Source organism: Eriocheir sinensis, chromosome 50 (genome assembly GCF_024679095.1).
Source record: "Eriocheir sinensis breed Jianghai 21 chromosome 50, ASM2467909v1, whole genome shotgun sequence".
In the NCBI taxonomy this organism is placed as follows: Eukaryota; Metazoa; Arthropoda; class Malacostraca; order Decapoda; family Varunidae; genus Eriocheir; species Eriocheir sinensis.
Genome location: NC_066558.1, coordinates 7,493,837 through 7,520,534, shown reverse-complemented (window position 1 = coordinate 7,520,534; position 26,698 = coordinate 7,493,837). Strand labels below are relative to the sequence as shown.

Here is a 26,698-nt window from a genome sequence, read left to right as displayed (position 1 = left end):
GTTGTAAAGGCGTATCTTGGGTGCTGCTGGTGCTGCTGCTGACGCTGCTGCTGCTGCATGTAAACACGGCGTGGATACAAAGCATTGCGGAGCCTTGGCGGGGCACGTCCACATGTTTAGGTGAGTCAGGCCTCGGAGAGTGTCCCTGTGGACGCAAATATCGAGTGAGTGAGGGAAAATAATGGTAAACTAGCGGATATGAGGCCGTAGACTGGTGTACACGCCCTGCCTCCGCCCACACAGTCTCGGGTTTACTTACTTTACTCTATATAATTTTGGGCGTAGTGTAGAGCAGTGTTTATTTGTCACTGTCTTTTTTTTGTTAATTTATTTACCATTCAATTTTATCAGGTTTCCCCAAGTGAATCAGTCTAAGGTAGTCACTTGAAGATGTCATTTCGGGAGGAGGCAAAAAATAAAAAACAATAATAAAGTTACATGCGAGTTTGAATGATGCGGCTAATGTTGAAGAACGTCATAAAGGAGGCTGTACTGGTGTGTGGGGCCATAGACACACACGCCCTGCCTCCACCCACACACTGCCTTTGGGTTTACTGTATATAATTTTGGCCACTTGTCAGTCAGTTCATCTTTTTCCCATTTATTTGTTGCCATTCAGTCAATTTTATCAGAGTTTTCCCCAAGTGAATCAGTCTAAGGTAGTAATTCGAGGATGTCATTTTGGAAGGAGGCAAAAAAAAGAAATAAATAAAGTAAAATAAAGTTACATGCGAGCTTGAATGACATGTCTAATGCTGAAGAAGGGCAAAAAGGAGGCTGTACTGGGGTGTGTGGGGCCATAGACACGCACACCCTGCCTCCACCCACACACTGCCTTTGGGTTTACTGTATATAATTTTGGGCGCTTGTCAGTCAGTTCATCTTTTTCCCATTTATTTGTTGCCATTCAGTCAATTTTATCAGAGTCTTCCCCAAGTGAATCAGTCTAAGGTAGTCACTTGAGGATGTCATTTTGGGAGGAGGCTAAAAATAAGAACTAATAATAAAGTTATATACATGCGAGCTTGAATGATGTGGCTAATGTTGAAGAAGGGTTAAAGGAGGCTGTACTGGGGTGTGTGGGGCCATAGACTCACAAACACGCCCTGCCTCCGCCCACTCACTGCCTTTGGGTTTAATGTATATATAATTTTGGCCACTTGTCAGTCAGTTCATCTTTTTCCCATTTATTTGTTGCCATTCAGTCAATTTTATCAGAGTTTTCCCCAAGTGAATCAGTCTAAGGTAGTCATTCGAGGATGTCATTTCAGGAGGAGGCAAAAAATAAAAAATAATAATAAAGTTACGTGCGAGCTTGAATGACATGTCTAATGCTGAAGAAGGGCAAAAAGGAGGCTGTACTGGGGTGTGTGGGGCCATAGACACACACATGCCCTGCCTCCGCCCACACAGTCACTCCTTTTGGGTTTACCTTATATAATTTTGGGCGCTTGTCAGTCAGTTTGTCTTTTTTTCCATTTATTTGTTGCCATTCAGTGAATTTTATCAGTCTTCCCGATGTGAATCAGTCTAAGGTAGTCAATCGAGGATGTCATTTCGGGAGGAGGCCAAAAAAAAAAATAAATAAATAAATAAAGTTACATGTGAGTTTGAATGATGTGGCTAATGTTGAAGAAGGGGAAAAAGGAGGTCAAAAGAAGAAGTGTAGGCCAGTTTTTTTCTTTTTTTCTTTTTACATATGGCCTATAGTGCCGGTAGGATATTCTTTAGGGGCCTGATGGTTGTCCCGAGCCCATCATGGCACAGACAATTGTTTATAGTGGTGCCATTATTCTTGGCTCATGCTGCCCCCCGGAGTTCATTCTTGATTTCACTTGGACAGCTTCTTCTAGAGTCCGGGTTGATGGGTGGTCTTCAGGACAGCATGTGGGTAGTCTTAGGCAACTCGACGGTGACTGAAAAATCCCAGGTGGTAGCGGCGGACTCGAACCCGCATCTTTCACAACACAGTGAATGTGTGGCTGGCATGCTAACCACTCAGCCACCACCTCCCCAGTGTTTACTCAGCAGTCAGTTTCTCTTTTTTTCATTTATTGTGCACCTTCATATTATGCTTAACCTGATAGCTGCGGGGATCATGTTTCTTAATGGTCCCTCTGAGCGAGAAAAATGAGAAAAAAATCATCACTCACACAAACCATTTCATAATATATATCAACGCATTTGTGATCAGTTTATGCATCATCTATTTTGGGGGGTTTATATCATGGCCCAAATTTGGCCCGTCGCTGCTACTGGGTTAAAGGGCATTTAGTTTAACCCTTTAACCATAATATGAAAGTATAGGGTATTTTGAGGTGGCAGAGCTAAACTACACAATTACCAAAAAGCCAAAAAGCACCCAGAACCTGTTAGGTAAGGCAGGAGAAGTTGGTTAATTTCATCGCCGCAGGAAGAGAGTGTCAAGCTAACCATTAACCTGTCTGCTGCGATTGACACGGATTTGGCCTTCACTGGTACAGGTAACTCTTGATTTACGCGAGTATTGTGTCCTTGAAGAGGTCGCGTAAATCAAAAACAACATAAATCAAACAAGAGGTAGGTTGCTATCGAAAAATAAATATTCAATTCATTCAGTGGAGAGAGAGAGAGAGAGAGAGAGAGAGAGAGAGAGAGAGAGAGAATATCCATATCGCCAAGATATCCACTCAGTCTCAGCCTCACTCTTGTGAGGAAGAAATGAGGGACACCATGAGCGACTGGCTAGTATTGGTACCGGTACCGAGCAGTCTGGTATTGGTACCGGTACCGAGCAGTCTGATACCGGTACCGTACCGTATAGCTGGTACCATTAGTACCGGTAGCTGCCCACCCCTATTGTTGAGCAGCGTGGCAGCATGGGTACTGTATTGTTGTTCAAGTGGCGTGCGAGAAGAACTGAGCTCAGCTGTGTGGCCAACCATGTGAGTCCAGTTGCGTGAGACATCTGGTGGCCACTCCATAAAATATCGCGTATAAGTGAAAAAACGTGTAAATTAAACATTTATTTGGATTTTGGACCCCGCGTTATTTCAAAAGCGCGTAAACCAAACTCACGTAAATCGAGAGCTACCTGTAACATACACTCCCAGGTCTTTCTCTGATAGTGGAGTGTTTCCCATGTGGTATTGGTATGCTGGATATCCCTTCACTGGTAGCCTGGTAACATACACTCTCAGGTCTTTATCTGCCTCTGTGGTGGATAGTGGAGTGTTTCCCATGTGGTATTGGTGTGCTGGATATCCCTTCACTGGTAGCCTGGTAACATACACTCCCAGGTCTTTATCTGCCTCTGTGGTGGATAGTGGAGTGTTTCCCATGTGGTATTGGTGTGCTGGATATCCCTTCACTGGTAGCCTGGTAACATACACTCCCAGGTCTTTATCTGCCTCTGTGGTGGATAGTGGAGTGTTTCCCATGTGGTATTGGTATGCTGGATTTCCCCTCCCAAGGTGCAGGACTTTACATTTTTCTTCATTGAATTGTAGCAGCCACTTTTTGTTCCATTCCTGTAGCTTGGTGATGTCTTTTTGTAGGAAATCCGCAGACAGGGGGTTAATTTCTGCAGTCACATGCAAGAGAAGGTGAAGCTGAAGCACTGCTGAGGAGAGGGCCAACCAGAGCTGTGAGTTAGCCATCGAGGAACTGGAAGCGTGGTGCCATCAGTACTGCGTCACTCCCTTGGTAAGTGTAAGAAGCTTGGAGTGGGTTGAGGTCATGCTGGTTGGGCTTAAGGCTTGGCGTGCTGCAGGAAAGGGAGGGATGTGTGTGTGTGTGTGTGTGTGTGTGTGTGTGTGTGTGTGGTGTGTGTCAGTGTGCAGAGGCAACTGGTAAAGGTAGAGATGATCGGTAAGGGGGTGTTATTGAGTGTGTTAACCCGGCAGCAGCAACAGGCCAAATTTGTGGCTTTACCATGTAGCAGCGACGGGCCAAATTTGTGCCATAATATAAACCCCCCAAAATAGATGCTACATAATCTGATCACAAATGCTTTGATATATATTATGAAATGGTTTGTGTGAGGGGTGATTTTTTCTCATTTTTCTCGCTTAGAGGGACCATTAAGAAACATGATCCCCGCTGCTACCGGGTTAAAGAAGTGTGGCAGGGTGACCGGGGATGAATGAGTGTGTTAGTGTGACAAGGGAACCAGGAGTGACTGAGTGTGTTAAAAAGTGTGATGGACCTTTTTACTACTGCTAGAACTATTAGTATTTCCATCATCACTCTGACACTACTAAAACTTTAGGGGAAACTGTAAAAAACTTGTCATATTCTTAGTTTTCATATTACAAACTGACTAGTAACTATTTTTTTCTACTTTTGGGAAATCTAAAAAAAAGTGTCATTTCCTTAGTTTTCAATTAATAAACTGCCTAAGTATTTTTTTCTACTTTTGGGGGAAATCTAAAAAAAAGGTCTCTTCTTTTTATAGGTGAGCGTGCCGTCAGGAGGAGGAGGAGGAGGTGGAGGGGGGAGGAGGCTGCAAGAGGAGGAAGAAAGGTGGTGGGTTAGCAGGAAGGGTGGGAGAGACAGCAACCCACCATGGCAGCCCTCGACCAGATAAGGGTGAGTAGGGGTGAAAGGGTGTGTTGGCAAGTGTGCAAAGGAGGGTGAATATGCCTGTCTGGGAGGGTGTGTTAGTGTGTGTTGGCATTAGGGTGAGTTTCCTGGGTGTTCATACTCTCCCCTCCCTTCCCTTGGCTGCAGGAGATGTAGAATTTGTATAAGGGAATAATTAGGGTGTAGTGTGTTTGGGAGTGTATCGGTAGGGTGTATGTCGTTAGGGTGAATTTACAGGCCTTCTATGCTCTACCCTTCCCTTGATTGCAGGAAAGGGTGCGGAGTCTGTACAAGGGAAGAAGGTGTGGCAGGGTGAATTTGTCTGTTTGGAAGTGTGTGTTGGTGTTAGGGTGACTTTACAGGGTGTTCATACTCTCCCTTCCCTTCCCTTGATTGCAGGAAAGGGTGCGGAGTCTGTACAAGGGAAGAAGGTGTGGCAGGGTGAATTTGTCTGTTTGGAAGTGTGTGTTGGTGTTTAGGGTGACTTTACAGGGTGTTCATACTCTCCCTTCCCTTCCCTTGCTTGCAGGAGAGGGTGGAGAGTTTGTACAAGTTCCGCGATGAGTACTTCAAGATGCACGACATTTCCGAGGCTGCGCAGAAGGCCGAGCGTGTCCAGAAGGAGATTGATGAGACGGTGAAGCTGATCGAGAGCGTGAGGGGTAGGTTGTCCGTGTTGTTTTTGTTGTCATTTTTGCTGGTGTTGATGAAAGGCTTGAAATAATGATGTTAGTAGAGTGTTAAGGGTAAGAAATCTGTGCACCTTTAAGTAGAGTTTCCTTTGTCGTTCTATGGTGTGAGTGTTCTGAAATTCACTTTAATTTTCTCCCTATAAAATAAAAACTAAGAAAACGACATTTTTTTAGATTTCCCCCAAAAGTAGAAAAAAATAGTTAGTCAGTTTATTATATGAAAACGAAGGAATTGACACTTTTTAGATTTCCCAGAAGTAAAAAAAACAGTTTGTAACATGAAAACTAAGGAAATGACACTTTTTTTAGATTTCCCAAAAGTAGAAAAAAATAGTTGGTCAGTTTGTAATATGAAAACTAAGGAAATGACACTTTTTTTAGATTTCCCAAAAGTAGAAAAAAATAGTCAGTTTATTATATGAAAACGAAGGAAATGACACTTTTATTTATATTTCCCAAAAGTAGAAAAAACAGTTAGTCAGTTTGTAACATGAAAACTAAGAATATGACAAGTTTTTTACAGTTTTCCCAAAAGTAGAAAAAAATGACTTCTGCAGTTAATTTACAGCGTTCATATACTCCATCAAACCCTAATCACTAACCCCCTTCCCCCCCTCCTTCCCCCACCCCCAGACCAGGTGCCAGCAGAGGGGCGCGGGGAGATGTACCTACTGCAGGGGCGGGCACTCAACGCATCATCCGAGCACAGTGCCGCGGCGGAGGAGGCGCTGGGGAGGGCCACGCGTTTCAACCTCCCGGACGCGTGGAATGAGCTTGGGGAGTGCCAGTACAAGAAGGGGGACTTTAGCAGTGCCTTGACCTGCTTTGAGAAGGCTCTGAGGCTGGTGAGTAGGGGAGGAGAAGGGGAAGGGTGCAAGGGAAAAGAAGGGGATAGGGGGTAGCTGGGATAGGTAGAGAATAAGGGGGCTTTTTTTATTATTATTTTTTTATTTTTTTTACAACAAAGGAGACAGCTCAAGGGCACAAAAAAAGGAAACAATAATAATAATAATAATAAAAGCCTGCTACTCGCTGCTCCTAAAAAAGAATCAAAAGAGGTGGCCAAAAGTGAGGTCAATTTTGGGAGGAGAGGTGTCCTGATACCCTCCTCTTGAAAAATGGGAAAAGGATTGTGTAGGGGAAAAGAGGGGTAAAGAATGGGTGAAGGAAATGGAAAAGGTGTAAGAGAAAAGAAGGGGAAAGGGGGACTGGGATAAGGAAAAGGGGACAGCTGGGATAGTTTAGGGGAAAGGGGAAGGAATGATGGGAAGGGAAAAAGAAAGGTTAAGGATTGTGGGGTTCTTGAAAAGGTCTGGACTTCCGAAGATCTCAAAGATTCTCACCAATAAAAAAAAAGATGTATAAAATAAATATCTGGAATTTGAAATAACAGACTCGCAGCCCCTTCTTGTCCCTATCTTGACCGGTCACACTCTCATAGGAGAAGCAAAGACCAGCTGTATCCTACTCTTAAGTTTATTTAACACAACAAGGAAAACTCTGCTGGAAATGAGGAATAATTAATCAATCCCGGCACACAGCTACCTGGCTAACTGGCTTAAAATACCTTAGGCTAGGGCAATACTATCACCAGTAGATGGCGCACCGGAAGCCCCCCGCGGATGCCACGTGGTCCTCACGCCCACAATGAAGCCCTCCTGCAGCCTCTCGTAACCTCCCAAGGTGCTCCACACAGCAAACACGCCTCTCGTAACCTCCCAGGGCTTTCCTTGCCAGAAGTACACAGTCGAGGTGACTTGTGGATAGTTGCAGGGGTAGGAAGACCACCATGATGAAAACGTGGAGCGGGAGGTAGAGAGAAGCACGTCTGACGCAAGCGAGGTCACACCCAGGAAGAGCTGCCCAGACGTTCGTGCCCTCACTTGCCTGGTGGTCAAGATGCCAGCATGTGCCACAACTGACATCTCTTGCTCTGGATAACACTTAATCTAATGCCCTTACAGCTATGGGTTATTATTTATTAATAACCTAACACCATGCACTAAGTAATAGTGGGTCATGCATCCACAAATATTTCAGCACTGGCAGCAATAACGCTGATAAGTATTTGATAAGCCTCACCCACGAAAGGTCTGGGTCTGGGTCTGGGAGCAAGGAATTATTTTCTGCCTTCTAGATAAAATGTCGGGGACCTCCACGGAATTTTCCGCTCTCAGCTATTCTTGCTGGGGAATTCATGACACGGATGGGTAGAAGAAAGGACAAAGAAGGAAGGGTGCTGGGGGATTGAAAAGGGGAGAGGGGGCAGCTTGGATAGGTTAGGGAGAGGATAAGTGTTTCCTGTATTGTTTTACACTTCTTTAACCTGTCTGCTATAATTGTCATGGATATGGACTTCACTGGTAGCCTGGTAACATATACTCCCATGTCTTATTCTGCCTCTGTGGTGGATAGTGGAGTGTTTCCCATGTGTATTGGTATGCTGGATATCCCTTCTCTGGTAGCCTGGTAACATACACTCCCAGGTCTTTCTCTGCCTCTGTGGTGGATAGTGGAGTGTTTCCCATGTGGTATTGGTGTGCTGGATATCCCTTCACTGGTAGCCTGGTAACATACACTCCCAGGTCTTTCTCTGCCTCTGTGGTGGATAGTGGAGTGTTTCCCATGTGGTATTGGTATGCTGGATATCCCTTCACTGGTAGCCTTGTAACATACACTCCCAGGTCTTTCTCTGCCTCTGTGGTGGATAGTGGAGTGTTTCCCATGTGTATTGGTATGCTGGATATCCCTTCACTGGTAGCCTGGTAACATACACTCCCAGGTCTTTCTCTGCCTCTGTGGTGGATAGTGGAGTGTTTCCCATGTGGTATTGGTGTGCTGGATATCCCTTCACTGGTAGCCTGGTAACATACACTCACAGGTCTTTCTCTGCCTCTGTGGTGGATAGTGGAGTGTTTCCCATGTGGTATTGGTGTGCTGGATATCCCTTCACTGGTAGCCTAGTAACATACACTCCCAGGTCTTTCTCTGCCTCTGTGGTGGATAGTGGAGTGTTTCCCATGTGGTATTGGTATGCTGGATATCCCTTCACTGGTAGCCTGGTAACATACACTCCCAGGTCTTTCTCTGCCTCTGTGGTGGATAGTGGAGTGTTTCCCATGTGGTATTGGTGTGCTGGATATCCCTTCACTGGTAGCCTAGTAACATACACTCCCATGTCTTATTCTGCCTCTGTGGTGGATAGTGGAGTGTTTCCCATGTGTATTGGTATGCTGGATATCCCTTCACTGGTAGCCTGGTAACATACACTCCCAGGTCTTTCTCTGCCTCTGTGGTGGATAGTGGAGTGTTTCCCATGTGGTATTGGTGTGCTGGATATCCCTTCACTGGTAGCCTAGTAACATACACTCCCAGGTCTTTCTCTGCCTCTGTGGTGGATAGTGGAGTGTTTCCCATGTGGTATTGGTGTGCTGGATATCCCCTCCCAAGGTGCAGGACTTTACATTTTTCTTCATTGAATTGTAGCAGCCACTTTTTGTTCCATTCCTGTAGCTTGGTGATGTCTTCTGGTAGGAAATCCACAGTCAAGGAATTAAGACCAAAAAAATGTATCATACTACCTTTGTTTCTCTGTTTCTTTCAGGCCGAGAAGAAGGTGTATTTCCGCAACATGTCGATGCTAATGCGGAGTCTGCCGTGGAAGTCGCCCAAGGAACGGGAGGAGAACGTGAGCAAGGTATGAACGCTAACCTTGCTCTCTCGTGTCTGAATGTGTGTTGTTTGGTGATGGAGATGGTGGTGTGGACGACAGAAGTATGAGATCAAACACCTTATTTAATCTTATACATACACCGTATTTATTCAACTTTATTAATCCAGTCTTATTTATTCAATCCTTCTGTTCAACTCTTAAATCAACCTTACTTATTGAACTCTCTTTAAGGGGCTATTACACTGGGCAAATTTTCCGTGGATCTTCAGTCATACCACGATTTCCGCTGGTGTGGTTCTCATTTGTTTCTTGTTATTGCTGCTGATGATGATGTTGAGTAATACCGTCGTCCTTCGGTGAAATCTACCATAGCTTTGGAAGATCGTGAACACATCAGAAAACTACGGAAATACGAGAACCACGCCAGCAGAAATCGTGGTTTGACTGAAGATCCACAGAAAATTTGCCCAGTGTAACAGCCCCTTTATCCAACCTTATTTATCCAGCTCATAACTCCATACTCCTCTGTAACACAAAATCAGAACCTAACCAGAAATGAGAACACTGTAATAGGTAAGACTTGATGATTATATATAAGACAGAAGTAAGCATTTGAGAACAAGGTATCTCTTTTTGATTAATAGTACAGTGAGTGTTGACCAGAATCAGTAATACAGCAACTTAACCTGCCCGCTGCAATTGGCATGGATTTAGCTTTCACTGGTAGCCTGGTAACATACACTCCCAGGTCTTTCTCTGCCTCTGTGGTGGATAGTGGAGTGTTTCCCATGTGGTATTGGTATGCTGGATATCCCTTCACTGGTAACCTGGTAACATACACTCCCAGGTCTTTCTCTGCCTCTGTGGTGGATAGTGGAGTGTTTCCCATGTAGTATTGGTATGCTGGATATCCCTTCACTGGTAGCCTGGTAACATACACTCCCAGGTCTTTCTCTGCCTCTGTGGTGGATAGTGGAGTGTTTCCCATGTGGTATTGGTGTGCTGGATATCCCTTCACTGGTAGCCTGGTAACATACACTCCCAGATCTTTCTCTGCCTCTGTGGTGGATAGTGGAGTGTTTCCCATGTGGTATTGGTGTGCTGGATATCCCTTCACTGGTAGCCTGGTAACATACACTCCCAGGCCTTTCTCTGCCTCTGTGGTGGATAGTGGAGTGTTTCCCATGTGGTATTGGTGTGCTGGATATCCCTTCACTGGTAGCCTGGTAACATACACTCCAGGGTCTTTCTCTGCCTCTATGGTGGATAGTGGAGTGTTTCCCATGTGGTATTGGTGTGCTGGATAGCCCTTCACTGGTAGCCTGGTAACATACACTCCCAGGTCTTTCTCTGCCTCTGTGGTGGATAGTGGAGTGTTTCCCATGTGGTATTGGTGTGCTGGATATCCCTTCACTGGTAGCCTGGTAACATACACTCCCAGGTCTTTCTCTGCCTCTGTGGTGGATAGTGGAGTGTTTCCCATGTGGTATTGGTGTGCTGGATATCCCTTCACTGGTAGCCTGGTAACATACACTCCCGGGTCTTTCTCTGCCTCTATGGTGGATAGTGGAGTGTTTCCCATGTGGTATTGGTGTGCTGGATAGCCCTTCACTGGTAGCCTGGTAACATACACTCCCAGGTCTTTCTCTGCCTCTGTGGTGGATAGTGGAGTGTTTCCCATGTGGTATTGGTGTGCTGGATATCCCTTCACTGGTAGCCTGGTAACATACACTCCCAGGTCTTTCTCTGCCTCTGTGGTGGATAGTGGAGTGTTTCCCATGTGGTATTGGTATGCTGGATATCCCTTCACTGGTAGCCTGGTAACATAAACACACACGTCTTTCTCAACCTCTTTGGTGTATAGTGGAGTGTTTCCCATGTGGAATTGGTATGCTGGATATCCCTTCACTGGTAACCTTTTAACACACTCCCAGGTCTTTCTCTGCCTCTGTGGTGGATAGTGGAGTGTTTCCCATGTGGTATTGGTATGCTGGATATCCCATCACTGGTAGCCTGGTAACATACTCTCCCAGGTCTTTCTCTGCCTCTGTGGTGGATAGTGGAGTGTTTCCCATGTGGTATTGGTATGCTGGATATCCCTTCACTGGTAGCCTGGTAACATACTCTCCCAGGTCTTTCTCTGCCTCTGTGGTGGATAGTGGAGTGTTTCCCATGTGGTATTGGTATGCTGGATATCCCTTCACTGGTAGCCTGGTAACATACACTCCCAGGTCTTTCTCTGCCTCTGTGGTGGGTAGTGGAGTGTTTCCCATGTGGTATTGGTATGCTGGATATCCCTTCACTGGTAGCCTGGTAACATACACTCCCGGGTCTTTCTCTGCCTCTATGGTGGATAGTGGAGTGTTTCCCATGTGGTATTGGTGTGCTGGATAGCCCTTCACTGGTAGCCTGGTAACATACACTCCCAGGTCTTTCTCTACCTCTGTGGTGGATAGTGGAGTGTTTCCCATGTGGTATTGGTGTGCTGGATATCCCTTCACTGGTAGCCTGGTAACATACACTCCCAGGTCTTTCTCTGCCTCTGTGGTGGATAGTGGAGTGTTTCCCATGTGGTATTGGTATGCTGGATATCCCTTCACTGGTAGCCTGGTAACATACACTCCCAGGTCTTTCTCTGCCTCTGTGGTGGATAGTGGAGTGTTTACCATGTGGTTGTGGTATGCTGGATATCCCTTCACTGGTAACCTGGTAACATACACTCCCAGGTCTTTCTCTGCCTCTGTGGTGGATAGTGGAGTGTTTCCCATGTGGTATTGGTATGCTGGATATCCCTTCACTGGTAGCCTGGTAACATACTCTCCCAGGTCTTTCTCTGCCTCTGTGGTGGATAGTGGAGTGTTTCCCATGTGGTATTGGTATGCTGGATATCCCTTCACTGGTAGCCTGGTAACATACTCTCCCAGGTCTTTCTCTGCCTCTGTGGTGGATAGTGGAGTGTTTCCCATGTGGTATTGGTATGCTGGATATCCCTTCACTGGTAGCCTGGTAACATACACTCCCAGGTCTTTCTCTGCCTCTGTGGTGGATAGTGGAGTGTTTCCCATGTGGTATTGGTATGCTGGATATCCTCTCCCAAGGTGCAGGACTTTACATTTTTCTTCATTGCATTGTAGCAGCCACTTTTTGTTCCACTCCTGTAGCTTGGTGATGTCTTCTGGTAGGAAATCTGCAGTCAAGGGGTTAAATATTTTGGGCATGAAATCTGCAACACAGCAACACTACACTACACAACACAACTTGGCATAACAATAACCAACACACTGACCAATGCCAATGACAAGTTTTTTCTACTTTGGGGAAATCTAAAAAAAACTTCCATTTTCTTAGTTTGCACATTACAAACTGCCTAAGTATTTTTTTTTCTACATCGGGTAAATCTAAAAACACTGCCATTTTCTTAGTTTACACATTACAAACTGCCTAAGTATTTTTTTTATACATTGGGTAAACTTAAAAACACTGCCATTTTCTTAGTTTACACATTACAAACTGTCTAAGTATTTTTTTTATACATTGGGTAAATCTAAAACACTGCCATTTTCTTAGTTTGCTCATTACAAACTGCCTAAGTATTTTTTTCTACTTTGGGTAAATCTAAAACACTGCCATTTTTTTAATTTGCACATTACAAACTGCCTAAGTATTTTTTTCTGCAATGGGTAAATCTAAAAACACTTACATTTTCTTAGTTTGCTCATTACAAACTGCCTAAGTATTTTTTTCTGCAATGGGTAAATCTAAAAACACTTACAATTTCTTAGTTTGCTCATTACAAACTGCCTAGTATTTTTTTCTGCAATGGGTAAATCTAAAACACTTCCATTTTCTTAGTGTGCATGTTACAAACTGCCTACGTATTTTTTCCTACTTTGGGTAAATCCTTGTGTTCCTTTATGAGTAACACAAGGAACACACATAAACAGAACATATTGCAACACTTCAAGGGGCTACAGAATCACACCCTCACCTCCTCAGGGCCTGGAGTACGCACGTAAGGCCCTCCAGCAGGACATGGGCGATGGACACTCCTGGCTGGTGCTCGGAAACGCCTACCTCGCCGCCTTCTTCACCGTCGAGGCCAAGATGGAGTCACTGAAGCACTGCAAGGCGGCATATAGCAAGGCGGTGGGTGGAGGGGAAGGGGGAGGCTGGGGCAGGGGTGGTTGAGAGGCATTGGGATGTGGATAAGTTTGTTTTTGTTTCATTTTCTTATTGTTTAGGACACACCAGAGGCAGAATGAGAATGTGAACAAGTGCGTGCTCCTCTCTTCCAGACCAATGACCCCCTCGCTGTGGTTCTGCCTGAGCTCCACTTCAGCAAGTTTCATGTGAGTCTGAAGTGAATGTTTGTATGTAATAGATATATCACATCCTGTTGTTGTCATTGTTTATTTTCAGTATTCCTTCATTCTCCTGTAATGTATTAGGCCATATTTTCTCTTTCTTTTCTCAGTCTCATGTTTCTGTTAAAAATTTATAAATCAATTATCTCCTGTGCTTCTATTATAAGAAAGTAATCAAACCAGCTTCTCTTCCCTTTAAATAATGATATAAATAATACAATAAATGGTCTATTTTCTGCATGGCTCAGCAGCATTTTGGTTGAAAATTTACCATGTACAAAAGTGGAGGAATACAATACATAATAGCGTGTGGGAGGGTGGGGTGCTGTGTGCGTGTGTGTGTGTGTGTGTGTGTGTGAAAGGGACAGGTATGGACAGGTGTTAAAAGGGAAAGTGAACAAGTGTGTGTGTGTGTGTGTGTGTGTATTTACCTAGTTGCGAAATACAAGAAAAGAGCTGTACTAGGCTCGTGCTGTCCCATCTCCATAACGCTCATTATCCGGTTTGGCTTTAAATTCATGAATCGTTTTTGCACACACAGTCTCCTCGTCAAGTCCATTCCGTGTTGTTACGCTTCTGTATGGAAAACTGTATTTCTTGATGTCTCTCCTACAGTCGCTCTTCTTCAGTTTCTTACCATTGCCTCTTGTCACACTTCTGTCACATACCACTAGGTCTTCCCTGTCCAATTTCTCCAATCCCTCTTGTATCCAGTACAATGCTATTAGGTCCCCTCTCTCTCTTCTGCTCTCCAGTGTTGTTAGTCCCAATTTCTCCAGTCTTTCTTCATAAGTATGTTCTCTCAGAGTTTCTGGTAATTTAGTCGCTGCTCTTTGTATTCTTTCCAACTTTCTAATTTCTTTCTTCAATCTAGGTGACCACACTAATGCTGCATATTCCAGTCTTGGACGTATCATCGATGTTATTAGTTTCTTCACCATTTCTTCATCTAAATATGTAAATGCTGCTTTTATGTTTCTAAGAAGATTGTATGTTTCCCCAGTTATCCCGTCTATATGGCGTGGTATATGGTGTGTGTGTGTGTGTGTGTGAAAGGGACAGGTGTTAAAAGGGAAAGTGAACAAGTGTGTGTGTGTGTGTGTGTGTGTGTGTGTGTGTGTGTGTGTGTGTGTTTGTTTTTGTGTGAAAAATTTTCTTTGGTGTGGTGTATGTGTTCCTAATAAAATAAGATCGACAAACTAGCTCCCCTGCCCCCTCCTTCAGGTCCAGTGGTACGAGGAGGACTACACGGGCGCCCTCAAGAGCCTCCTGCGGGCCTACGAGCTGGAGCCGACCTGGGAGGAGTGCAAGAGCAAGTTCGACGAGTGCCACCGCTTCCTGCAGAAACTGGCGGTCATGGTGCGGAACAAGGGCCAGCTGAACCAACGGCGCCTCAACGCTCTCATGGCGGTACGCTGGAGGGAGGGGAGGAGGAAGAAGCAGAGGAGGGTAGATAAGGTGGGGAAGAGAGGGAGGGAGAGGGAGAGGGTTAAGGAGAAGGGAATGGAAAGGGAGGATGAGGGAGAGAGATATGGAGGGAGAGGAAGGAGAGAGAGAGAAGGAGAACAAGGAGAGGTATACAAGGGAGAGAGGAAGAGGAAAAGGAAGGAGGGAGAGGGAGAGGGTTAAGGATGAGGAGAAGGGAATGGAAAGGGAGGATGAGGGAGAGAGATATGGAGAGAGAGAGAGAGAGAAGAAGTTAGAAGGGCAGTAGAAAGTCACTCACTCACTCACTCACTCACTCAGCTCAACCAATCAACCATACACTCACTCACTCACTCACTCAGCCATTCAACCAATCACCCACTCACTCTACCTCTCCACCACAGGACATTCAACCTAACCAACTTGGCCCATACGAGAAGGGCGGGTCGAGCCTTACAGGGAGTGCCAAGCTGGACCTCACACCCCTGGCACTGCTGGCGGAGGGGAGCAACCAGGACAAGGTGTGTGTGTGTGCATGTGTGTGTGTGTGTGTGTGTGTGTGTGTGTGTAATATATCGGTCAGTCTTACATTTTTACACAATGATATTTTACCTTTTCTTCTTCTCTTTTCCTTCTCCTCTTTCTCTCTCTTTCCTCCTCTTTCACCCTCTTTTTCTCTCCTCTTTCTCTCATCTTCCCATTCTTTCCTCTTCTTTCACCTTCTCTTTCTCCCTTCTATATCCTTTTCCTTCTTTCTCCTCTCCCTCCTTGTCTCTCTTCTTCTCTCCTCCTCCTTCTCTTCTTCCTCTTTATTCCTCAGGTTGTGTTGGGGAAGGTGGTTTGTACAGTCATCCCCGAGAGTGGCATCCCGTTTTCTATGTGCCTGGTGGACCGGGACGGATCGTGCATTGCCGTCACTGTCTACAACTGGGCCAGCTGGTGTGGGGTCAAAATCGGGGACTCGGTGGCTGTGCTTGCGCCTGTTTTGAAGAGCCACAGCATCAGCGTTCCCGGCCATGAGGTGAGTGTGAAATGACCTTGTTTGAGACTTATAAAAGCTAACCCAAGGAACCATTAACCTGTCCGCTGTGATTGGCACGGATTTGGCCTTCACTGGTAGCCTGGTAACATACACTCCCAGGTCTTTCTCTGCCTCTGTGATGGATAGTGGAGTGTTTCCCATGTGGTATTGGTATGCTGGATATCCCTTCACTGGTAGCCTGGTAACATACACTCCCAGGTCTTTCTCTGCCTCTGTGGTGGATAGTGGAGTGTTTCCCATGTGGTATTGGTATGCTGGCTATCCCTTCACTGGTAGCCTGGTAACATACACTCCCAGGTCTTTCTCTGCCTCTGTGGTGGATAGTGGAGTGTTTCCCATGTGGTATTGGTATGCTGGATATCCTTCACTGGTAGCCTGGTAACATACACTCCCAGGTCTTTCTCTGCCTCTGTGGTGGATAGTGGAGTGTTTCCCATGTGGTATTGGTATGCTGGATATCCCTTCACTGGTAGCCTGGTAACATACACTCCCAGGTCTTTCTCTGCCTCTGTGGTGGATAGTGGAGTGTTTCCCATGTGGTATTGGTATGCTGGCTATCCCTTCACTGGTAGCCTGGTAACATACACTCCCAGGTCTTTCTCTGCCTCTGTGGTGGATAGTGGAGTGTTTCCCATGTGGTATTGGTATGCTGGATATCCCTTCACTTGTAGCCTGGTAACATACACTCCCAGGTCTTTCTCTGCCTCTGTGGTGGATAGTGGAGTGTTTCCCATGTGGTATTGGTATGCTGGATATCCCTTCACTGGTAGCCTGGTAACATACACTCCCAGGTCTTTCTCTGCCTCTGTGGTGGATAGTGGAGTGTTTCCCATGTGGTATTGGTATGCTGGATATCCCCTCCCAAGGTGCAGGACTTTACATTTTTCTTCATTGGATTGTAGCAGCCACTTTTTGTTCCACTCCTGTAGCTTGGTGATGTCTTCTGGTAGGAAATCCACAGTCAGGGGTTAAGCAAAAGTTGACAGCCATTGTTAACTTAGGTATTGTTTCTGTCCCCACATTTTTTTATTCTCCTTACCACACCTCTGAAGTGTAGTCAATAAGTTAGTAGTCTATTGATGATTCTCAACCCTGGATTCTCGGACATTTCAATAATAGTAATGATGATAATTCCTCGCCAGACGCTGTCCTTCCGTTCGCTGCGTGTGGCCGTTCCGCTCATGCTGGTGGTCAACAAACGACCCATCACAGCCTCACAGATTGCCACGTCACAGATCGTCTCACAGCAGAAGCCAGAGTAGGGAGAGCAGGAGCAGGGAGGAGCAGAAAAGATGAGCAGAAGAGGAAAGAACAGAAGACGAGGAAAAAGGAGGATTGATACCATGACAAGGGGAGGGTGACTTGAGAGCTCTGGGTTGCGGGCTGTGTTGTGTTGGCGGTAGGTTGTGTTAGAGGCAGGTGTTGGGGTGTGGCCGAGAGCGAGTGAGAGAGAAAAGAAGGGGTCGTGATGCGGCATATTGTCCCATCACTTAAGAGGTTTATTTACATCATCTTGTTCTTTTGTCTTATCGTTCAGACATGTTCACTTTTTCAGCTTCTTAGTGTGTCATGTGTGTGTGTATTTACCTAGTTGTGACATATGGGAAAAGAGCTACATTCGCATGGTCCCGTCTCCATATCCTCTCTTATGCAACTTTTCCTTAAAATCATGAATGTTTCTTGCACAAACCACCTCCTCCTTCAGTCCATTCCACAGCTCAATGCTTCTGTTTGGGAAGGTAAACTTTTTCACATCTCTCCTGCATGTGGTCGCCCTCAACTTCTTTCCATGTCCTCTCGTTTCTCTCTCGTTCCACACACACAGGTCCTCTCTGTCCAAATGTTCCACTCTGCTCGCCACCCTGTACACCGCTTTCAGGTCTCCTCTTTCTCTTCTCTCCAGGGTTGTGAGCCCCATGCTATTGAGTCTCTCCTCATAAGTCCAATCTCGAAGTTCTGGTACCATCTTAGTTGCCACTCTCTGCACTCTTTCCAGCTTTCTTATGTTCTTCTTTTCGTCAGGAGACCAGACCACTGCTGCATACTCCAACCTTGGCCTTATCATTGTAACTATTATTTTCTTCATCTCTTGTCCAAATACACAAATGCCGTCCTTATGTTCTTCAGCAAATTCATAGTTTGTCCCGTTATCCTGTTGACGTGTTTGTCCGGTGACATGTTCTCTGAGATAGTCACTCCCAAATCTTTTTCCTCCACTCCTCTGCATATTATCTCACTTCCCATCTTATAATCATATTCACATCTTCTGCCACTCCTACCAAACTCTATCTTTTTTTACATTTCCCAAGGTTGAACTCCATCTGCCATGTACCACTCCACTCCCATATTCTATCCAGGTTCCTTTGCAATGCCTCACAGTCCTTCACATTTTTCACTCGTCTCAATAGTTTTGCATCATCTGCAAACAAACTCACATAGCTGGTCACTCCGTCCACCATATCATTTATATAAACAACAAACCTTGTGGGACCCCACTCCTTACTGGGCACCAGTTGGAAACCTTGTCTCTGATTATCGTCCTCATTTCCCTGTTAGTTAGGAAGTCCTCCAGCCACTTAATCAGTCCATCACCCACTCCACCCCTATTTTTAATTTTCCAAATTAGTCTTCTGTTCGGTACTTTGTCAGATGCCTTCATCAAATCCAGGTACACTCCATCCCCCCAGCCTTCTCTCTCCTGTTTCAAATCTGTCACCCTTGAGTAGTAACACAAGTTGGTGACACAAGATCTCCCTCTCCTGAATCCAAACTGCAATCTGAGATAACATTTTCACTTTCTGAGAAATCCGACCACCTGTTTTTAACCAGTCTCTCACATATCTTTGCAACCACACTAGTGAGTCATACCAGTCTGTAATTTAATGGGTTCTCTCTCTTGCCTCCCTTAAAAATCAGTACTATGTTTGCTCTCTTCCAATCTTGTGGTACCCTTCCTTCACTCAGGGAGGCGCTCATTATGGAGTGCAGTTTCTCTGCAAGTTGCTCACTACATTCTTTCAAGATCACCCTGATACTTCATCCGGCCCTGTCGCCTTTCTCACATCCAGCTTGTTCAAGCTTTCCTTGACCTCCTGCACCGTTACCTGTATCTCCTGCATAACCCTTCCTCTTTCCTGGCCCGGTGGTTGTACGAATTCGTCTTCCTTTGTGAAAACTCTGTGAAAGCTGTTGTTCATCACTTCTGCCATCTCTGCTGGGTCTTCATATGTGGTTTCATTCATTTTCAGTTTATCGATTGTTTCTCTGTTCTTTGATTTGCCGTTCACATATCAATTGAATAGTTTGGGTTGGTCTTTGCACTTGTTGATTATATCTTTTCCATATTTCCTTTTTTCTTCTCTTCTAATCTTTGTATATTCATTCCTTGCTTGTTTGAAATTGTTCCACGCATTGATTTTTCTTCGTCTCCTCCATCCCTTCCAGGCTTCCTCTTTTCTCTTTCTAGCTGCCTCGCATCTCATGTTAAACCAATCCTTTTTACCAACATCCTTTTTGGTTACCTTGGGGACATATCTATTTTTGGCTTCCTTGTATAGCTTTACAAACTCCTCCCACTTATCCCGTGTACTCTTGGCTTTGTACAGCCCACTCCAATTTGCATTTTCAAAAAAGGTTCTCATGCTAACGAAGTCTGCCTTACAGTAGTTGCTTCTCCCAATTTTGTGATCCTCTTTTCGGTCAATCACTCTTTTCTGATACTTCAAATTCCACAACCGCATGGTCACTCTTCGCTATTGGACAATCTACTTCAAGATTTTCTATTATTTCCGGCTCCTTACTAAATGCCAGGTCTAGTCTTGATGCCTCACCTTCTTTCCCGAATCTGGTTTGTTCCTTGATCCACCGAGTCAGCACATCTTCCATTGCCAGTTGCAGGAGTCTTCCTCCCCACGACTCATCTGTTCCCTGCGTCTGCCAATCCTCCCATTCCACCTCCTTGCAATTGAAATCACCCATTATAATTATTCTCTCACTCCCTCAACATTCCATCCAGGCAACTCACTGTGTCTTGTATCGTTTGTTCATATTCTCACAGCTCCCATGCACTTGTTCTTCGGGGCACATACCCTACTACATACTGCCTCCTTCTTCCTTCAGCACCCACAATTTTTACTTTCAACACCTCCGCCAAGCCTTCGCCCTCAATCACCTCCTCCACCCTAATGCCTTATGCCTGTATGTGCGTGTATGTGTGAGAGGAGGAGGAAAACGGAAGAATACAGTGTGATATTGTGTCGTTAAATCATGTAAGCCGTACAGAAGAATGTGGTTCGATTTTTGCCACTCACGGCCGTCGCATATTCAGACCAAGGTTTTATTATGCGTGTGAGTGTGTGTAAGGAAGGGAGGTGAAGGAAAGAAGAATACAGTGTGATATTCCGTGACGCTAAATCATGTAAGCTGAACAGAAGAATGTGGTTCGATTTTCGCCACTCACGGCATATTCAGACCAAGGCTTTATTATGCATGTGAGTGTGTGTAAGGAAGGGTGGTGAAGGAAAGAAGAATACAGTGTGATATTCCGTGACGCTAAATCATGTAAGCTGAACAGAAGAATGTGGTTCGATTTTCGCCACTCACGGCATATTCAGACCAAGGCTTTATTATGCGTGTGAGTGTGTGTAAGGAAGGGTGGTGAAGGAAAGAAGAATACAGTGTGATATTCCGTGACGCTAAATCATGTAAGCCGTACAGAAGAATGTAGTTTGATTTTCGCCACTCACGGCTGTCGAATATCCAAACCAAGGCTTTCTTTTTGTCTGGTTTTCTCAACATCCCTAATTGTAAGACTTAAGTTTAACCCGCACACAAAAAGAGGAAGGAAAAACGTATCCGGTTAAGGTTCGAGTAACTACTTAACGCTAATTTTAGGCTCGTAGGATAGTCTTTCGCTAACGCCTGATTTTCCAAGCGTCATATTAGGCTGCGCAAGAATACTGTGGGTGATTTGACCTTTTTTGACCTGTTTTACTAGGCACGTCTTTTTGTTTTGTTTTGTTTTGCTTGTTTTTGTTTTGTTTTTGTTTTTACATCAGAGGACACGGCTCAAGGGCAATAAAAAGAGTACAAAAAAAAAAAAAAGGCCGCTACTCACCGCTCCTACAAAAGATAAAAGTAAAGAGTAGCCAAAAGAGAGGTCGACTTTGGGTGGAGTCGGTTTCGTTGATTTTTGTATATATCCAAGATTGTAATGTGTCGGCAATAATGTGGGTGATGTGTCTTTTTCACCCGTTTCTCAAGGCACGGTTAACCTTAGACAGCAGCAGTATTTGAAGTGCACCTCCCCCTTTAAATGAATCGGTCCACAGTCACTGCCAACCCTGAGAGCGTAGCATAAGTATGGTTACGCCGCATAATAGATGTTTTAACTATCGTCTGTATATAGATTCTACTGCAGTCTGAAAGTGTTATATTTCTGCCATACAAAACTGACTAACTGAATTTTGGACTGTCTATATATACAGTAAACCCTCGAGGTGTTTTAACTATCGTCAATATATAGATTCTGCCACAGTCTGAAAGTGTTGTTATATTTCTGCCATACAAAACTGACTGGCTGAATTTTGGACCGTTTATATATACAGTAAACCCTCGAGGTGTTTTAACTATCGTCAATATATAGATTCTACCGCAGTCTGGAAATGTTGTTATATTTCTGCCATACAAAACTGACTGGCTGAATTTTGGACTGTTTATATATACAGTAAACCCTCGAGGTGTTTTAACTATCGTCAATATATAGATTCTACCGCAGTCTGGAAGTGTTGTTATATTTCTGCCATACAAAACTGACTGGCTGAATTTTGGACTGTCTATATATACAGTAAACCCTCGATATAACGGACTAATTGGGGGGAACTTAGTCCATTAATGCCGAAAGTCCATTATAAGCGGCGGAAATTTAAAAATACGTACAATAATAACAACATACCTAATAAACATAGGTATAGGTCCACTGCTTAGTTGGTTGTGTTGATTTTCTATATTACTCTTTACGACCGAGACTTGTGATGTGTCGGCTCAACTCCATGTGAAAATCCAACACTTCTTAACCCAGTAGCAGCGAAGGGCCAAATTTGTGGCTTTACCGTGTAGTAGCGACAGGCCAAATTTGTGCCATGATATAAACCCCCCAAAATAGATGTTACATAATCTGATCACAAATGCTTTGATATGCATTATGAAATGGTTTGTGCGAGGGGTGATTTTTTCTCATTTTTCTCGCTTGGAGGGAACATTAAGAAACATGATCCTTGCTGCTACCGGGTTAAACACCATCCTCAAAAATGGAATAAAAAAGCCAAACTACCCACATAACTTAACCCTATAACACCTGGATTATTTTCTACAATCACCTAACTACTGGTAAACAAGAGCGTACAAATGCCAGATACGTACCATTAATCCATCCTCTGTGAATGGAATGAATTTTGCCTTCACTGGTAGCCTGGTAACATACACTCCCAGGTCTTTCTCTGCCTCTGTGGTGGATAGTGGAGTGTTTCCCATGTGGTATTGGTATGCTGGATATCCCTTCACTGGTAGCCTGGTAACATACATTCATAGGTCTTTCTCTGCCTCTGTGGTGGATAGTGGAGTGTTTCCCATGTGGTATTGGTGTGCTGGATATCCCTTCACTGGTAGCCTGGTAACATACACTCCCAGGTCTTTCTCTGCCTCTGTGGTGGATAGTGGAGTGTTTCCCATGTGGTATTGGTATGCTGGATATCCCTTCACTGGTAGCCTGGTAACATACACTCCCAGGTCTTTCTCTGCCTCTGTGGTGGATAGTGGAGTGTTTCCCATGTGGTATTGGTGTGCTGGATATCCCTTCACTGGCAGCCTGGTAACATGCACTCCCAGGTCTTTCTCTGCCTCTGTGGTGGATAGTGGAGTGTTTCCCATGTTGTATTGGTGTGCTGGGTATCCCTTCACTGGTAGCCTGGTAACATGCACTCCCAGGTCTTTCTCTGCCTCTGTGGTGGATAGTGGAGTGTTTCCCATGTGGTGTTGGTGTGCTGGATATCCCTTCACTGGTAGCCTGGTAACATGCACTCCCAGGTCTTTCTCTGCCTCTGTGGTGGATAGTGGAGTGTTTCCCATGTGGTACTGGTATGCTGGATATCCCTTCACTGGTAGCCTGGTAACATACACTCCCAGGTCTTTCTCTGCCTCTGTGGTGGATAGTGGAGTGTTTCCCATGTGGTACTGGTATGCTGGATATCCCTTCACTGGTAGCCTGGTAACATACACTCCCAGGTCTTTCTCTGCCTCTGTGGTGGATAGTGGAGTGTTTCCCATGTGGTACTGGTATGCTGGATATCCCTTCACTGGTAGCCTGGTAACATGCACTCCCAGGTCTTTCTCTGCCTCTGTGGTGGATAGTGGAGTGTTTCCCATGTGGTATTGGTGTGCTGGATATCCCCTCTCAAGGTGCAGGACTTTACATTTGAAATTGAATTGTTGCAGCCACCTTTTGTTCCATTCCTGTTGCTTGGTGATGTCTTCTTGTAGGAAATCCACAGCCAAGGGGTTAAACAAGAGCGTTGCGTCACACTTGTCAAATATTCCAAACCCTCCTTCTTCTCTTCCTTCATTCTATCATTCCTTCCTTCCTTCCTTCCTTCTTTCATTATTCTTGTTTTAGTTGTATTTGTTCTGCGCTTCATGATTTCCACCCACTACTCGCCTATTTTGAGCGTAATTGAATGGTCACGGCAGGCGACATAGGGTTAATAGATACTGATATGACGTTTAGAAAATCTGGCGTGTTAATACTCAAGATTTTTATATGGCGGTGGTAATCTTAAGGGCCCTAATAATGTGATTGTAACTTTAGGCGGAAACTAATATTAGAGGAAGGGCTTCACGCTTGATCTCATAGGCGTCAACTTTTTTTTTTTTTTTTTTTTTGGTGGCTTGTTTACGCGATTAACGGTACTGAACGGACTTTTTATTATTATTTTTTATTTTACTCTTTATTTTTTATTACATGGAGAATAGGAACGTTTAATAGGTGTCGACTTTTTGGGGGGGTTGTTTACGCGATTAACGGTAGTGAATGGACTTTTTATTATTTTTTTTTATTTTACTCTTTATTTTTTATTACATGGTGGCACAGAATAGGAACGTTTAATAGCTGTCGACTTTTGGGGGTTTCTTTATGTGATGAACGGCACTGAACGGATGTCTAGCTCTGGAATACGACTTACTTTTTATTGGTTTTTTATTCTTATATGTTTTATTTCACTATTTTATTATCACACGGAGGCACAGACTTGACCACCTACATAAGAGCATAAGGAGTCTGCAAGAGGCCTGTCCAAAAAAAGCCACATATGCAGAATACAAATTGAGGCTCATAAAATAGTGTGCTTTTTGTCTGGTCTAGGTAACATCAGACTCTCGGAAAAGTACCTTGACACACACACACACACACACACACACACAAAATAAACACAGTGTACCAGCATCAGTTCAAATTTCCTGTTTTTTGTCTGCTCTAGGTAACATCAGACTCTCGGAAAAGTACCTTGACACACACACACACACAGTAAACAAACACACCATACCAGCATTAGTTTAAATTTCATGCAGCCCCTCTGGTAACAACATGGTGCCAAAGTCTCCTATATTATGGCTCTGGTTTCACAGCATATACAGAGAACTTCCTATTTTTATGTTAATTTTCGGTTTGTTTTTAGCTCAAGGGACCAACACATACACACACAAAAGCTTCATTCCTATCCAGCCACACGAAGGACTCTCCCTGTGTTTGTGTTTTGTTTGGGAAGGCGGGAGCACATGCGAGGGTCAGTCAGTCAGGTATCTTAGTGTAGCCATTTGTGGTGGAGTGTGTGATATTTTTGACGGTGTAAGGAAGGTGCGGAAAATGAAGGAAGGAATTGAACCCAGAAAGAATTGATGAAAGGAATGAAGGAAGGAATTGAACCCAGAAAGAAGTGATGAGAGGAATGAAGGAAGGAATTGAACCCAGAAAGAAGTGATGAAAGGAATGAAGGAAGGAATCAAAGGCAGAAAAAAGGTGATGAAAAAAAGGGTGAAGAAGATTTGAAGGCAGGAAAAAAATGATGAAAAAGGGTGAAGAAGAATTGAAGGCAGAAAAAAAATGATGAAAAAAGGGTGAAGAAGAATTGAAGGCAGAAAAAAAATGATGAAAAAAGGGTGAAGAAGATTTGAAGGCAGGAAAAAAATGATGAAAAAGGGTGAATTGTTATGGATGGCAGAAAGTGATGAAAAAAAGGGTGAAGAAGAATTGAAGGCAGGAAAAAAATGATGAAAAAAGGGTGAAGAAGATTTGAAGGCAGGAAAAAAAGGGTGAAGAAGATTTGAAGGCAGGAAAAAAAGGGTGAAGAAGATTTGAAGGCAGGAAAAAAAGTGATGAAAAAAAGGGTGAAGAAGAATTGAAGGCAGGAAAAAAAGGGTGAAGAAGATTTGAAGGCAGAAAAAAAGTGATGAAAAAAGGGTGAAGGCAAAAACAAGGTGATGAAAAAAAGGGTGAATCATTGATGGCATAAAAAAAGTGATGAAAAAAAGGGTGAATCATTGAAGGCAAGGCAAGGAGAAGCAGTTACCCTTCCCTTAAAATCTATTGCATACCCGTTCACACTCATCAATACTCTTCAAAACTTCACATTATTATTCTTGGGAAACTGTATGTGTTGCTGCCTTCATGTATACCTGTTGACTCTGCCCGCCCTTGAAAAAAAATGGATGTTCTTGGTCATGTCCCCGCTGCTCTGACATGCACTGCAGCAACCCACCATCCAGGCCATCGCCCACACCGGAATGATAGAACAAAGGAATATCTGGGACTTCTAATTCAGCTGCAAGATAAAATATGGGACCTTCATAACACTAGACACCAGAACTTGAGTGACTTCTAATACACCTGAAAGATAAAATACGGGACCTTCACAACACTAGACACCAGAACTTGAGTGACTTCTAATACAGCTGCAAGATGAAATATGGGACCTTCACAACACTAGACAGCAGAACTTGAGTGACTTCTAATACAGCTGCAAGATGAAATATGGGACCTTCACAACACTAGACAGCAGAACTTGAGTGACTTCTAATACAGCTGCAAGATAAAATATGGGACCTTCACAACACTAGACACCAGAACTTGAGTGACTTCTAATACAGCTGCAAGATGAAATATGGGACCTTCACAACACTAGACAGCAGAACTTGAGTGACTTCTAATACAGCTGCAAGATTAAATATGGGACCTTCACAACACTAGACAGCAGAACTTGAGTGACTTCTAATACAGCTGCAAGATGAAATATGGGACCTTCACAACACTAGACACCAGAACTTGAGTGACTTTTAATACAGCTGCAAGATAAAATACAGGACCTTCGCAACACTACAGACACTAGAACTTGAGTGTGTGAAACGATATCAGTGGTTGCTATCGAGAAAATGCATCCGAGTGAACTATTGTTGCTATTATGTGATCTTCTTGGCCTTGGCTTCTCTTGCAGGGTCAGGAGTGGTTCGGAATCTGTGGTTGAGGGTAAAGGAGCAGGTGGAGGCAAAGGAAGGAAATGAGCATGGTAGGAGGAGAGTAAAGAGATCAAAGAGGAAGAAGATTAGAAGGGGAGAGGAAGAGGAGGAAAATAGAGATCAAAGAGGAAGAAGAGGAGGAGGAGGAAGATAGATAGGTAGATGAGGAGAAGGGGAAAGGAAGAGGAGGAAAATAAAGAGATCAAAGAGGAAGAAGACAAAGAAAAAGGGGGAAGAAAGAGGAGCAGGAAGAAGGAGAAGGAGAGAAGTAGAGGAGGAGGAAGGTAGATAGGTAGATGAGAAGGGGAAAGGAAAAGGAGGAAAATAAAGAGATCAAAGTGGAAGAAGACAAAGAAAAGGGGGAAGGAAGAGAAGGAGA

At 44.3% G+C, this 26,698-nt stretch overlaps 1 protein-coding gene and 3 long non-coding RNA genes across 5 annotated transcripts; 2 read left to right on the top strand and 2 right to left on the bottom strand.

Annotated features, from left to right (window-relative positions):
* Window positions 1–22,090, top strand: LOC126982365 (tetratricopeptide repeat protein 5-like). Its single transcript, XM_050834382.1, has 12 exons — window positions 1–120; window positions 3,537–3,684; window positions 4,436–4,569; window positions 5,093–5,225; window positions 5,889–6,100; window positions 8,860–8,952; window positions 12,925–13,074; window positions 13,224–13,277; window positions 14,517–14,702; window positions 15,122–15,238; window positions 15,538–15,738; window positions 16,902–22,090. The coding sequence occupies exons 3-12, from the start codon at window positions 4,546–4,548 to the stop codon at window positions 17,019–17,021; spliced, it is 1,290 nt and encodes a 429-aa protein (XP_050690339.1). The 5' UTR covers window positions 1–120; window positions 3,537–3,684; window positions 4,436–4,545; the 3' UTR covers window positions 17,022–22,090.
* On the bottom strand, window positions 7,985–11,854 carry LOC126982370 (uncharacterized). Its single transcript, XR_007735150.1, has 2 exons — window positions 11,635–11,854; window positions 7,985–8,413 (listed from the first exon to the last, which is right to left on the bottom strand). It is a non-coding gene; the product is annotated as an uncharacterized LOC126982370 (long non-coding RNA).
* On the top strand, window positions 15,792–16,550 carry LOC126982367 (uncharacterized). Its single transcript, XR_007735148.1, has 2 exons — window positions 15,792–15,858; window positions 16,452–16,550. It is a non-coding gene; the product is annotated as an uncharacterized LOC126982367 (long non-coding RNA).
* A 1,695-nt stretch (window positions 22,091–23,785) lies between the features above and the next one.
* LOC126982366 (uncharacterized) lies at window positions 23,786–25,908 on the bottom strand. Of its 2 annotated transcripts, none has more exons than XR_007735147.1 (2): window positions 25,780–25,908; window positions 23,786–25,649 (listed from the first exon to the last, which is right to left on the bottom strand). It is a non-coding gene; the product is annotated as an uncharacterized LOC126982366 (long non-coding RNA). The 2 variants fall into 2 exon arrangements; XR_007735146.1 differs by having other exon boundaries at window positions 25,715–25,841.
* Between the last annotated feature and the right edge of the window lie 790 nt (window positions 25,909–26,698).

Coding starts and splice junctions, on each gene's coding strand:
- LOC126982365 (XM_050834382.1), top strand. CDS start 4,546: ATGGCAGCCCTCGACCAGATAAGG. Junction 4,570..5,092: donor CAGCCCTCGACCAGATAAGG/GTGAGTAGGGGT, acceptor CCTTGCTTGCAG/GAGAGGGTGGAGAGTTTGTA. Junction 6,101..8,859: donor TTGAGAAGGCTCTGAGGCTG/GTGAGTAGGGGA, acceptor TGTTTCTTTCAG/GCCGAGAAGAAGGTGTATTT.